Genomic DNA, 14,147 nt, shown 5'->3' with positions numbered 1-14,147 from the left:
CTGGCAGAGAACCTGAGGATGTCATGATCCTGTCTGGGGGTTTTGTGGAGGACATCGCTAGGGGGCAGTGTGACCCAAGTTTGAGCAGTGTCGGGGGGGGGGGGGGGGCCCAGGACAGAAAGTATACAGAACTTGGAGAAGCTGGCCTGAGGAGATAAAGAACGACCCAGGGTTCCTGAACTTCTGGATTTCTCCCCTGCCCTTTGCTTCCACTGCATTCTTAGAGACAGGAGGGAGATAAGTAATATAAACGATATCACTAATGTGCTTTAGAATGGATTTCTCAGACACTGACACATTTAATCTATACCAGAATCCTGTAAGGTTGATGATGCCTGCATTCTATTTTCCTGATGATGAGATGGAGGATCATTTTTAATATATGCAAATTTACAATTTACAATTTAATTGGTAAAAATGAAATCCTGGAAGAAGTTAGATACTGCCAGGGCTCAGTGAGTCCCCAGGGACCTTGGTTAAAAGGTTCTGCTCACGTGCTCCAGGTGGGCTGGAGTTTCGCCTGAGTTCCCGAGCGGCCAAGGTAAAGAGAGTAAACAATTTTGAGATGTCCCTGTCCGTGAGGTAAAAGATTTTTCCAGCGTGGTTGCGCCGGTCACTCCAGTGGGCGAGGAAGAATCCTGGGGCTCGAGAGAGGGTCGGGACACACGGCTGGGGGGCGCAGCGGTTGACAACTGGCATAACGCAGGGGCCACCAGACTGGTCCTGACCAACTGAGACCTGCGGGTCAAGCAGGCGGAGCTCCTTGGCCTGCAGATCCCTCCCTCCCGGGGGCCCTGAGATCAGCGGTAGCAATGGGCGGAACCCGGGTACCCTGGGGGCAAGGCTGTGCAAAGCGAAGCGGTGGATGAGGCCGATGCAAATCTGCGCGGTCCCGTTGGGCGTGCTGGGCTCGTGCATCTCCGGCAGGGTCCGCACTATTATCCAGGCCTTGAACCTGTGGGGAGTTGGGCATGCGCGTCCCCGATCTCGGCGTGAAGGGCGGGCCTGCTGGGTCCAAAACCGGCTGGCAGGCAAGTTGGGCATGCGTGGTCGGAGGCCGGGCCCTCTTCAGTCGGGGTAGGGCCTACTCGTTCTGGGGCGGGGCCTGCGGGGAGTCGGAGTGGCCGAGGCTCAAGGAGGGGCGGGGCCGAGGGGCGGGGCCTCGAGTGGCCCGAGGTGGCCTGGCTGCCGGGTCGGAAGCCGAGCAGTCCGACTCATCACATCCCGGGTATGGCGTCCCCACGGGAATTGACCCAGAACCCCCTGAAGAAGATCTGGATGCCGTACAGCAATGGGAGGCCCGCTCTGCACGCCTGCCAGCGCCGTGGTGAGGCGGGGTCCATGGAGAAGGGGAGGGTGGTGCACGGGGATGGGTGGATAGGGCGGCCTGGGCAGTGGTCTCGCACGGAAAGGGGGCCAGGAACCAGGTGGGGGACAGGTGAGGCTGCCGTGACTGGTGGTAGGGGAGCAGGAACAGGTCGAGGGCCGGGCACAGGTGTGGCAGAGCAGGGGGCGGAGACAGGTACGTGGCCCTGTCGCCCCTCGCTAGGGGCTAGGTCTGGCTACCATCACCTCCGGGAGGCGTCGGCCCCCTCTCACCCGAGTCTGTACCCACCAGGTCAGGCCAGGGGAGGATTGGGAGCCTCCTGCTGCCATTCACTTCAGGCCAGAGAGCGTGGGCCGGGTCTGAGCTTTGTTGGCCTTATGGAAATCGCTTGACCTTTCTGAGCCTAGAACTTTCAGAGGCCCAAAGGTGGGCCAGTCCCCTTGGCCTTAACTACCCACCTCTGGGCCTAAAACCGAGCTTTGGGAGGAATTTCAGGGAAGTGCAGTTGTGTTGAGGATGGAGAAGGTGAGAACACTGTCCCATATGGACCTGTCTTTGTGTCCGTGGGGGTATATGCATCCAGGTGGGGTCGTGGGTGAATGGTAAAGTTGGAGGGGGAAACATCCAGGAGACATGCTGAAATTCATGGAATTGTTAAAGAATTGTTAAGGGGCTCACCTTTCCTGGGATCCCGGTGTTTAATCCACTTTACTTGACTTTCTGCTTGTTCTTAAATGAGTCTGCAATCACTTATTGCCAAGAAAAACAAAGGTTTTTTTTGTTTGTTTTTTTAGGAATAGCTGAAACATTATAATGAATTTGCAAGTTGGCAAGGACCTCAGAGAACATCTAGTCCAACTTGTGGTACAGATATAGAAATGGAGATCAGGAGATTGTGTAATGTGCTCGGGTCTCCCTGTACTCCTTGACCTCTGCTTGGGCATGATAAGGGAGGGGAGAGTGCTCCATTCTTGTTTTGCCTTGAGGCCAGCCTGGGGGCCCTGGCTTTGACCAAGATGTAAGTCCTGTGGGTGGGCTGTGTGTATCTCTTACCACACTGGGTCCTGGTAGGGGGTAGCCATGGTTTTGACCGGGCATTCTCGTGGATCATGGCTCTGACCATGATGTAGTTCCGGGTAGGATGCTGAGGCGGTGATCAGGCTTAGACCCCGGGCCATGGCTTTCCAGTCAATACGCAGTCTTGAGAGGCAATGGCGACCGCCTAGCCAGCCCTCCTTCCAGACTTTTCTGGAGGGACCGAGGCCAAGGCCCATTGCTCTCGTGCTTCTAGCCAGTCTGTGTTGTCCTAACGAGGGGGTGGCCGCTGTTATTACATAAAGGGGAAGAAGTCAGAACCTGCGCTTTGAAGGCAGGAACACTCAAGACGCGTCGTGGCTCAGTTGTGTGACCTTGGGCAAGGAGCTGACCCGCTAGGCCATGGGTTCCTCATCTGTGGGGTGGAGACAGTCATCATCCCTGCTCCCAGGAGCTGCTGTGAGCCTCTTTTCGAGGAGATGCTTGATAAGTGGTGGCAGCTGGTGCTGTCATTTTGTCACCACCCTTCTTTGCTTCTCAGTGCCTCAGAGTCAGGAAATGAAGCAGCAGCTCTGAGCCAACCCCCATTCCAGATGGCAAAGATGCTGAGGCCCAGTGGGGAGGGGCCTGTGTTTCTCCAAGCACCAAGGATGCGGTGAAAATATGCCTCTGGCCTGAGCAGAGGGCCTTCTGTGTGGCACTGTCTCAGGGTGGTACAGTAGGTGAGACTCTGGACTGTCCCAACACAGGAGGGCTTCCTGGAGGAGGAGGCACCCAAGAAACCAAAGATGAGACCTGCAGATTGTATGGGGGTTTGGGCCCCAGGCAAGGGTCCCCGAGTTCACAGCAGGGAATAAGCCATGAGTGAACATGGAACCTGTCTGGGCAGCACCCCCAGTCTCCAGAGCCTGTGTTCATGTAGCATTTTACCCCCTGTATGGTAGATTTATAACTTGGTGGAAGACCACAAGGACAGATGAGGACCTGAGGGTGGGGGATAGGTGGAAGCTGACCTGATCACGGGCTTTGTAGAGAAGAAGGTATGGAGCCCATGGTTGGTCTGTGCTGTGTCGTGGGTTGTCTTCGGCGTCTAGTCCCTGGCACCTGAGGGCCCCAGGGGCTGCTTGGCTCTGCCTCCTCCACCCCTGCTCTCCATGAGCAATTCTTCTTCCTTTGGTGAAACTCAGAGCTACGCATGAGGCCTGGAAGCTTTACCTTCTTCATCATTTACCCCTCAGCCAGCCCTGGAGGAGCTCTGGGGGCCGGTCAGGCAGGGGCTGAAGAAAGGACTCGGAGCATGCCAGAGAGGACAGTGCTGGTGATAGCCTTTATTAGCAAAAGGGTAGCAAGAACTTCTCGGCTAGGGACACAACTGGAATGTGCACAGGACAATAGGAGAGGTGACTTTCTGTCCCCTCTGAACAGGACAGTGATGCCAGGGTGCTTTCTTTCTTTTTTTTTTTTTTTTAAATGTTTTTTATTTATTTATTTGTCAGAGAGAGAGCACAAGCAGAGAGAGCTGCAGGCAGAGGCAGGCTCCCCGCTGAGCAGGGAGCCCAATGCGGGGCTCGATCCCAGGACCCTGGGATCATGACCTGAGCCGAAGGCAGACGCTTAACTGACTGAGCCACCCAGGCGCCCCGCCAGGTTGCTTTCTTTTAAAGAGTTCTCCCTTCCCCAGCCTGGCCCCAAGGAAGTGGGAGCAGGTGCAGTTCTGGAACCTTCTCCAGGACTTGTGGCTGCCCCTGAGGTGGCCCACCAGAAAGTCATCACGGGGTAGCACCAGGCTTGTCCCGGGCCTCTTGATTCCTAGGGCTCTTGCGGCCCTAAGCAAATTTATAGGAAAAGGAACCAGTGAGGTAAGTTGAATGGACATGTCTGCAAATCTCCTTCTGCACATAAGCCTCAGATTCTGCTGTGAAATTGCTCAGTCCCGAGGCTCTCGAGGGCCCAGAGCTGCAGCTCCGACTGCACCCCCAGCTCCCCTGGTGCATATGCTCTCTCTGTTCAGGCCTTGTAGTGTGTTCCCTCTTGTGGGCCTCAGTTTGTAATTCCTCTTCTGCTAGCTTGCTTATGTTTTGCTGTTGTAAGCAGAGCTATTGCAGATACACTTGTACTTTGAGCTTTCTTTGGGTCATTTCCTTGAGAGCTTATCTTGAGGAGAAGAGTTGATAGGTAATTTTATTGCTCTTGTTTTGCACTCAGCCCTGGTTGACCACCCTGCCTGCCTCCTGTGGCCATGCATGGGGCCAGGGAGGGGATCCTGTCACCACACACTGGGGGAGAAGGCCAGGGCTATCTCTGGGAAGGTAGGAGATGTGAAGAGGGGATGCAGAACCCCACTCCTGAGGTTGTGGGAGAGCCCTTCAGGGAGCAGTGGGAAGGAGGGGAGCAGGCGGGGTGTGCGGGCTTCCCCCGTGCTTACTAGCTGGTTCACGGCCCTTCGGTTGCCTGAGAGCCCTGACCAGCAGTTGTGCAAACAGCGCACGCCTCAGTGTCACTGGCTCTCAGGATGCAGGGCCTTGCTTAACTTGCTTTTCTCTCACCTTCGCCAATGCTGGGGTTTTTCTGCAAGTTCACTCTTGCTCATTGTTGGCCTGTGTTCCGTGGGATCCTCTCCTTCCCTCCCCTGAGGCTCACAGTTTGGGTCACATTTGCCCAAAGGTCAGGTACAGGAGCGATGGAGCCCCCACTGGCAAGCAGGGCCCTTTACTTCTCTGCGGGCCTGCCTGGAGACGGACAAGTGCCTCTGCACCCCAAGTCCCAAGGGCAGTGGGTGCTGAGGTGCACCTGCGTCCTCAGGGCCGGGCAGGGGGCACAGCTTCCCAGGCATGCCCCTGGCTTTTACCTGGAGATAGTGCTAGGCCTCACTGAGCATTTATCATCCCATTGGACAGGTGAGGACACCAAGGCTCAGAGTTGCCAGTCATGGTCAGAGTCAAGAGGGGAACCCAGACCTGACTCCTGAGCCCCAGGCAGGGCTGCCCCTGGGGCCTCTGTGCTCCAGCTCTGGTGAGGGAGACAAGCTGAGGGGAAGGGCCCAGCAGGCTGTCCAAGAAGGGCTACCAGGAGAAGGCACTTGCAGAGCCCTGGGGGCAAAGAGGGGCAGTGACAGGTCCCCACATGGGCCGCCTGTCTGTCTGCCGTAGTTTCACATGGCCCAGGTGCTGGGGACGGTGGAAGGGAAGCTTTCTAAGGTTTCTGCCGTGAGGCCACACTGAAAGCGGAGCTGGGTCACGTGAGGCCGGTAGTTTTGCTGTCTTGGTGTCTGTCCCAGTGGGCCAGGGTTTGGGGATGCTGTGTCCAGACCTGTCCCCGCCGCTGGCCTCGGCAACTTCTCTGGCTGGCGCACTGACCTGGCAGCGTGTGGGATGGTGGCAGGTGGGCCGTCTGAGGGACAGTCCTTGTGGACATTGGTCTGGGTCTCTGGTCTCAGCCCCTTGCGGCACTCACCCTGGGGGATTTCGAGATGCCAGCCCCCCCCCCCATAATTTTTGAGCACCAACTCTGTGCCAGACCACATGATCCGGAACGGCTCAGACACTGCAGGGCTGCCTTCGCTCCAAGTGATCAGGTGCAGGGGGCAGACTCATGGGTGAGGTGATCAGGATGGAGGGAGTGTGCCGGGGTAGCACGGAGGTGGCTGGGAAGAAGGTCTCGCTGAAGAAGCAGCTTTTGAGCTGGGCTTTGTACTGGATGAGGCAAAATTCCCAGCAGGGAGGGTAAGCAGTGGAACTGTGCTAGCAGGAATGCTGAAAGGCTGTGCGGGCAGGGTGTGGATTCCCGGATGACAGGTGGGCGTTGACTATCTCCTGGGCTTTGGCTCTGTCTGGCCTGTTCATTCAGGGGCGGGGCGGGTCCAGCTTTATATCCGAGGCACCCATCAGGATAAGGGGCTGATGAGATCATCCGCAGCTGCTGGAGCTCGGACAAGCCGGGGAAGCGGGGTTATGCCGGTGGTGGCTCGAGACCAGGGTCTGAGGCCAGGAGGCCTGGAAGGCCCGTCTGATACCCTGTGCGGGGAGCAGAGGGGGGGCACATTGGAAGGCGTCCCAGCCCTTATCTGACACGGCCTCCTTGCCTTTCAGTTTGCATGACCAACTGCCCAACGCTCATTGTCATGGTAGGCCTGCCCGCTAGGGGCAAGACCTACATCTCTAAGAAGCTGACTCGCTACCTGAACTGGATTGGCGTGCCCACTCGCGGTGAGACTTGGCCTCGGATTCCAAGGGGGCCTTGGGGCTTTGTGGGGGAGGGGAGGGGAAGGGAGAAGGCTGGCCTGGGGTGGGTCAAGGTCAAGAACTGGGGAGGGCTGATGCTGCGTGAAAGCTGAGCCTTTCTTTCCCCCAGAATTCAACGTAGGCCAGTATCGCCGGGACATGGTCAAGACATACAAGTCTTTCGAGTTCTTCCTTCCAGACAACGAAGAGGGCCTAAAAATCAGGAAGTGAGTATGTGTATGTGTGTGATTATGTGTGTTTACAGAGAAGACCCTGGAGCCCAGGTGCCCAGCTGCTCCTGAGCCCTGGCCTTGCTTTGCCTGTGACAGGGCTGGTCTCCTGACCTCTCAGGATGTGGTGGGGTTGGGGATGTGTTGGATATGGGGACAACGGGAGAGGGTGTAGGGCCCCCCCTTTTTTTTTTAAGATTTTATTTATTTATTTGAGACAGAGAGAGAAAGAGAGATAGCATGAGCAGTGGGAGGGGGCAGAGGGAGAAGGAGAAGAAGCAGGTGCCCTGCTGAGCAAGGAGCCTGACTTGGGGCTCGATCCCAGGACTCTGAGATCATGACCCGAGCCAAAGGCAGACACTTAACCGACTGAGCCACCCAGGCACCCCAGGTGTATGGCCTCTTGGTGGCTGGCTCTGCCCTGGGATTCATAGGACATCCTATGGGAGGGGAAGATGGGGCTTCAGAGAGATGGAGGAGACCTAGCCAGGGCAGGTCATGGGCCGCTGAAGAGACCTCTCACTTGCTTACCCCAGGCCCTCCATGGGCATGGCCTCTGGTAAGGAGGGGAGCCCAGTGGGTGCAGGGACACAGGCCTCTGGGATGGGGCAGAGTGGGAGAGGGACTACCTCCTGGCACCTTCTCACAAAGCTAGAAGGATTGGACCCAGAACCGCACCCTTCCTTTCCTTGCCCCCGGATAAATTTGGAGGATGTTTGGCATGTGCTTGGCATGTGCTTGGCATGTTCTTGGCACAGGTAGGTCAGGCCTTGGCTTTGCTTTCATGTGGCTCAGACTTCACCCTCCTGTTCTCATTCATGAATTTGCATATGATACCCTACCTCTTGCCCTCCCTGCCCCATTCAGACTTGAACCAAGAACAACTGGTGGTCTGAGAATCTGTGCTCTTTTGGGCAGGTATCAGCTGAGGGATCAAGAAGCTTCCTTGCCCTTGCTCTGCGTCCAGCCACTGTGGTAGGGCATTTAGCAGAGGTTGGCCCAGCTCTAGTGACCTCCCCAAATCAAGTGGAGCTCCAGGCCAGAAGCTCCTGGGTTGTTGCCCAGGCCCGGATACTAGGCTGTCTGCTCCGTCTCTGGCCACCAGGGGGCAAGAGCTCCCCACTGTGGGGCTTGGCCCTTCCCCAGCGTGGGCTCTCGGCCAGGCTGCAGCAGCACCAAGGAAGGGCAGGGGAGTCTGACGTTCAGGCCTGTGGCCGAATTGTGGGTAAAACTGGAGGCTGGACCCTCTGGTGACCCAGACAAAAGGGAGGGGACTGATATTTGAACTCCTGCTGTGTGTTGGGTGCATGCTGCCCGTTGTCACTCCTCCTCCCCATTTTACGGGTGAGGAAACTGAGGTTCAGGAGTCTCACACAAGACAACAAGTTACTTCCTAGAGCCCAGACTTGAACCTAAGCCCATACCACTAAAAACCGTTGTGTCCATCTTTCTAGTGTTACCCAGTTAGTAGGTCAGAGCCTGTATCCCGTGCAAATTCTGTAACAATCTCAAGCTGTGGGCACCGACCAGCTTATTTCTCTCCCCTGCATGCGGCCGGTGGTATCACCTCACTCCCCCAGATGCGGAGCCAAGGTCTGGAAGTGATGGTACTGTGTAGGATCACGCACGGTTTGAATTTGAAGCCAGGCCTGTCTGAATCCAAAGTGTTTGTGGGAAGAATAAGGGAGCTGGCCCTCCCAGGGCCCACCAGTAAATCTGCTCAGGCCTCCCGTCGAAGGTAGGAGTATTGAGATTAACTCAGATGGGGAAACCCCGACTTGGAGAGGTTGGGGAGCTAGTCCAGGGTGGCCCAGCTGGAACAGAGGCCCCAGCAGGAGAAGCTGGGGGCAGGTTTATGGGGGCCTGTCTGCAGGCACGCCCTCTGGCTATTCCTAGAAACCCTCCCTCCTTTTTTTTTTTTTTTTTAAAGATTTTATTTATTTATTTGACAGAGAGAGAGATAGCGAGAGCAGGAACACAAGCAGGGGGAGCGGATGAGGGAGAAGCAGGCTTCCTGCCGAGCAGGGAGCCCGATGTGGGGCTCGATCCCAGGACCCTGGGATCATGACCTGAGCTGAAGGCAGACGCTTAACGACTGAGCCACCCAGGCGCCCGAAACCCTCCCTCCTGAACCTAAAGGCTGGCTCTGGCCCCTGGGCTTCAGGACCATTTCCCAATGACCAGCCCAAAAGGTCCCACAGGTAATTGGCAACATAGAAGGATCAGACTTTTTAAAATGGGAAGCCTGAGAAGAGAAGGCTAAGTTTCCCAGAGCCCTGGGTGACCACACATTGTTGAGGTCCCTGGAGCTACACAGCGTTGGTGTCTGTCCCTGACACCGGGCACAGTGGAAGGTCCAGGAAAGGGCATGCGGGGTCATGTGCGCACGTGCAGGTCACATGTACACATAAGCCATCAGGCGCATTCATACTTGCACACTCAGTCTCCTACCGCACACAAGCCCACAGGCCGGCCCGTGGGCACGTGCACGTGCGGCTAACAGTTCCATTCAGGCCAGTTCTGACACGGTCCAACTGGAGTTAGCACCGGTCTGCACAGGTGAAGGGCTCAGTCCCACACGCCTGCCCCTGCTTCACACCCACACCCCCAAACGCTCGGGCTCCCGGGCTGCTCATCCCACGTCTCCACTGGAGCCCTGAGATCCCTCTTAGCCAGTGCTGCCTCAGCTGGAGCAACCCACTGGTCTTAGCCCAGGACGTGGAGCGCTCGTGCGGCTGGCCAGACATGGCTCCGGCCGTGCCAGTTCCCCGGACTCTCGGAATTCAGGGGTTTTGGGCAGAGGAAAGCTCTTTAAAGTTTTAACCGAAAGACCCACCGGGGCGCAGAAAGGTCACAAAGAGGCATAGGAGCAGAGCTCCTTCCAGGGACGCGGACCCAGCTCTGCCACCGATTTGCCCCTGACCCCAGCTGGCCGCCCCCTGCTTTGCCTGGCCTGCGCCTCCATGCTTGGGTGCGGTGGCCCGGCCAGCGGAAGACCCGGCAGCCTTGCCCTTGGACGCGCTGGGGTTTACGCACCAAATCCGAAGATCAAACAAATGGAAGAAGATCTAACTTTACTCTTGCATCAAGAAAGTGCAGGTAAGGGCCGCCTGGGTGGCTCAGTCATTCAGCGTCTGCCTTCGGCTCAGGTCATGATCCCAGGGTCCTGGGATCGAGCCCCACATCGGGCTCCCTGCTCCATGGGGAGACTGCTTCTCCCTCTCCCACTCCCCCTGCTTGTGTTCCCTCTCTCGCTGTGTCTCTCTCTGTCAAATAAATAAATAAAGTCTTAAAAAAAAAAAAGTGCAGGTAATAGATGAAAGACCAGAGTGATCTATTTGTCTCCAGACCTTAGAGGAGAAAGGGATACAATGAGTAAGATCCTTAGATACAGCAGCCCATTTTGCAGCAATAAACCAAAAGGCTGAGATATTCTGAAGGCATTATAGTCAGTGGTCAGTCATGGGGAAGTTTTCACCTTCTGGAGGGTCTGTGGACATGGGTGCAAGAGACAGAGGCACAGCACCCTCCTCCAGAAGGGATAGTTTCACAGGTTCTCTTTCCAGGAAAGCAAATGGAATATTAAGTGTAATGTCGCCCTGGGGGCCTCAACAGTGTCTTTTCTCTCCCTGCCACCAGCCCCCAACACTCACACACAAGGAAACGTCTGGTTTTAAAAGTGCTTATTTTGGGGCGCCTGGGTGGCTCAGTCGGTTAAGTGTCTGCCTTCGGCTCAGGTCATGATCTCAGGGTCCGGGGATCGAGTCCTGCATCGGGCTCCCTGCTCAGCTTCTGTCTGCTTCTCCATTTCCTTCTGCCCCTCCCCTCCGCTTGTGCTGTCTCTCTCTCTCAAGTGAATAAATAAAATCCTAAATAAATAAATAAATAAATAAATAATAAAAGTGCTTATTTCGATAATTATGGGAAATGCATGACAGTTAGAAATCATGAATATGGCAAAATGGCAACCTGGATTTGTATACAATGAGATGAGAAGAGAAAGTGCAGAAAAGTGGTATTTTAAAAAATATTCCCAGGGGCACCTGGGTGGCTCAGTCGGTTAAGCATCTGCTTTCAGCTCAGGTCGTGATCCCAGGGTCCTGGGATCAAGTCCCACATCGGGCTCCTTGCTTGGTGGGGAGTCTGCTTCTCCCTCTGCCTGCCGTTCCCCCTGCTTGTGCGCACGCTCTCTCTCTCTCTCTCTCTGACAAAATCTTAAAAAAAAAAAATCCCCAGTGGCCAGGAGCACATAGCCTTCCACTTACAGCAGAGTTAGCACACAGGCCTAAAATGACCTCAAGGAAAGAGAGCCCTTGAGAAGAGAAGGGACCCCAGGGACTGGGCCCTCTCCGGTCTGGGGTAGGATGTGTCTCTGATCTGTGGCCCTCCTGGAGGGCCAGGGTCGGGTGCGGGGCTGACCCTGTGTTTTCTCTTCTGAAGGCAGTGTGCGCTGGCAGCCCTCCGTGATGTCCGGCGGTTTCTCAGTGAGGAGGGGGGCCACGTGGCGGTGAGTGAGACATCCCTGCGACTTCTGGGAGTGGCATGTGGGAGCCTAGCTACATCTAGCCCTTTGCTCATCAGGTGTCTGGCAGGGAAGGGAGGGTGTGCAGAGCCTTGGGAGGAAGTCTACAGCCAGTATATAGGAGGAAGCCAGAGGCTAGATATGTGCTGGGTATTTCCCTCTGGGCTTGTGGTTGCATTTGACCCAGTAGGACTTCCTTCTGAATACTCACATTGTCAGTCACCACATGTGGTATCTGTTACCTAAGTCTTTAGCCAATGTGATTTCTCCTGGGCTGGGGAGAATCCTGCCTCACATGTAGTGGCTGTTCCAGGAACCCGCTGAATCCTGGGTAATGGAATTCCAACGATGTGTTGGCCCCTCCTGTCAGATGGATGGGTGGGACAAGATTGAGCAAGGGTGTCTATGGGAAAGGCCCCTCCCCTCCCCCTATGCAGTCAAACACAGGAGCTGCTTTTTCCTTCCTTTTTCCTCTTGGAGGCGTGCTTCCTGCAGCTCATAATCCCCCAGCCCCATCTGGATCAGTCACCTTCTGGGTCTCTGGAGTTCCCTCCTCCTGACTCCCCAGTTGAAGCCTTGCTCTCAGACCCCATGTCTTCTTTTTCCTTGGTTTACTGACTTGTTTAGTTGGAGCACATGCTCCAGTAGCTTCCTGAGGAAGGTACTTGGGAATTACCTCGCATGAGATCTTGTGTGTCTGGAACTGTCTTTTTTTATCCTCATATTTGATGGTTGGGTTTAGGTGGGAAGTATTTTTCCTTTAGAATTTCCACAACATCGCTCTGTTGTAGTATGGCTTCTAGAGTAGCTGTGGAAAAGTCGGATGGCATTCTGATTTGCTGATCTTCCCAAAAGTTTCATCTCTTGGAGGGAACTGGGGCTGCTCATGCCGTTTTCTCTGGGGAGAACTTTAGGGCCTTGTGGTGGGTCTTCGCCATGGTGGGTCTTCGCCATGCTGGGTCCTGGGGTGGCCGTCTCCAATGAGAAACTCTTTTCTAACAGGTCAGGGAACCTGTCATCTGTTATTACTTTGATAAGCCACCCCCACCAGTTTCTGACAATTGATTCTCTGCTCCACTCCCATTTTTCTGAGCTGCTTTTTCTAGAACTCCTGGGGGTTTCATGCTGGGCTTGAGCCCTAATTATATCTTTTTTTTCCCTCCTGATTGCCTATCTCTGTCACTTGTGTTCTATTTTCAGGGAGACTATCTCAACATTATCATACAAGCATTCGGTTGAATTTTTAAAGAATTTCTGTGATCATATTTTAATTTCTAAATTCTAAATTTCTTATCGCTGAGTGTTCCAGTTTTTTAGAACTCTGTTTCTGTTTCGGGGTTACTACAGTATTTTGTATCTCTCTTTAGATAACATTTTTTTTTTTTTTTTTTTTTTTTTTTTTTTAAAGATTCTATCCATTTATTTGAGAGAGAGAGAATGAAAGACAGAGAGCATGAGAGGGAGGAGGGTCAGAGGGAGAAGCAGACTCCCCGCCGAGCAGGGAGCCCGATGCGGGACTCGATCCCGGGACTCCAGGATCATGACCTGAGCCGAAGGCAGTCGCTTAACCAACTGAGCCACCCAGGCGCCCCCATTTTTTTTTTTTTTTTTTTTTTTGACATATCTTTCTGTTCTCTGCCCTGTCTTCATTTTCTCAAAGTTCCTTTATTCTTTTTTATGTAGTCTGTTTTTCACATTTGGGGTTTTGCTGAAGCAGCCCATGAGCCCTGGTTGAATGCCCTTTTAAAAAAGTGGTGCTCTAAAAGCTGCTTTTAGACATGCGGGTGAGTGGGTCACCCCTGAGGGCACGTGGACAGGCCCCAGGTGGTTCATGAGGAGCCCCAGACGAGTCAGCCTGGCCAGATGAGGCAGGGAGAGGGCCTGGGGCTCCACCTGCTCTTAGTTGCACCGCCGGGCAGTCCCCCCTTTTCCTCTGCACCCTTGTTCGTTTTCTCTGAGACAACCGGGTCCCATTCCTGATGCTCCCCGTTCTGCACAGGTGGGTGTGCCGTGCTGGCTGTTTGCTCCGTCTCTCCGAGTTGACATCTCCTCTTCCGTTCTCTCTATTCTTCTTTTCCCATCTTCATGGAGTCTCGGGATGGAGTGGAAATAAACAGGGGTTCTGCACTCCATGTTTAACTGGTTTTACAGGAAGTCCTATTGGCCAAGCACAGACTGAGTACCTGCTGGGAACACAGGCACCCATTCCTCCCAGCTTCCTTGAGGTGTGTTCCTCAAGGAAGGGGGTGCCCGGCCCGGGCCTCGCAGGTCTAAAGGAGACCGGCCAGGCGGGTGGCCTGGGCACCAGCTGGTCCCCATGAGAAATCTGGTCCCTGTGCAGCTGCTGTCGGCTGGCCTCCCTGCTGCTCCAGGGCCAGAGTCCGAGTGAACCCTGGTTTGGTCCTAGGTCTTTGATGCAACGAATACCACCCGAGAGCGGAGAGCGACCATCTTTAATTTTGGGGAACAGAATGGCTACAAGGTGAGGCATCTTTGGTTCACTTCCTCGGTCGGGCTGTGGCACGTGTGGACCCCCCTCACAGCCTCCTGATGTGCGTGGGTGTCAGGCAGGTGGGCTCCAGAGTGGATGTGGGATACAGGAGTTGCTATTTCCTCTCTGTCTGGGGTTTTCTTTTCGGGGAGGTGGGCATCTCATGGGAGGGTCCTGGCTAGGGTGGCACCTAGTTTGGTTGGGGGCTTCTCGACTCTGTCCCCACCCCCAGAAGAAGGGCCTGGGGTCAACCTGGCCATCAGGGAGGTGGGAGCTCCATGGAGCCAGGCCCAGGACCCTGAATGTGTCTATGATTCCTTCC

General features: G+C 55.1%; 1 protein-coding gene across 7 annotated transcripts in view; it reads left to right on the top strand.

Annotated features, from left to right (window-relative positions):
* Positions 1-14,147, top strand: part of PFKFB4 (6-phosphofructo-2-kinase/fructose-2,6-biphosphatase 4) — a 34,448-nt gene that overhangs the window by 2,344 nt on the left and 17,957 nt on the right. For 3 of the 7 annotated variants that reach the window (XM_081817094.1, XM_081817088.1, XM_081817106.1), the window contains exons 1-5: positions 1,145-1,327; positions 6,451-6,567; positions 6,713-6,809; positions 11,253-11,319; positions 13,742-13,816. In XM_081817094.1, coding sequence (XP_081673220.1) covers positions 1,231-1,327; positions 6,451-6,567; positions 6,713-6,809; positions 11,253-11,319; positions 13,742-13,816 — 453 coding nt within the window. In that variant the 5' untranslated portion in view covers positions 1,145-1,230. Of the gene's footprint in view, positions 1-1,144; positions 1,338-2,164; positions 2,346-5,914; positions 5,937-6,450; positions 6,568-6,712; positions 6,810-11,252; positions 11,320-13,741; positions 13,817-14,147 lie in introns of those variants that run through there. The other 4 variants (XM_081817103.1, XM_081817109.1, XM_081817114.1 and 1 more) reach the window with 4 other exon arrangements.

This window comes from Leptonychotes weddellii, chromosome 1 (assembly GCF_054177405.1).
Source record: "Leptonychotes weddellii isolate Sample4059 chromosome 1, ASM5417740v2, whole genome shotgun sequence".
Classification (NCBI taxonomy): domain Eukaryota; kingdom Metazoa; phylum Chordata; class Mammalia; order Carnivora; family Phocidae; genus Leptonychotes; species Leptonychotes weddellii.
Note: the sequence above shows the minus strand (reverse complement) of the source record. Positions and strands in the feature narration are given on the sequence as shown.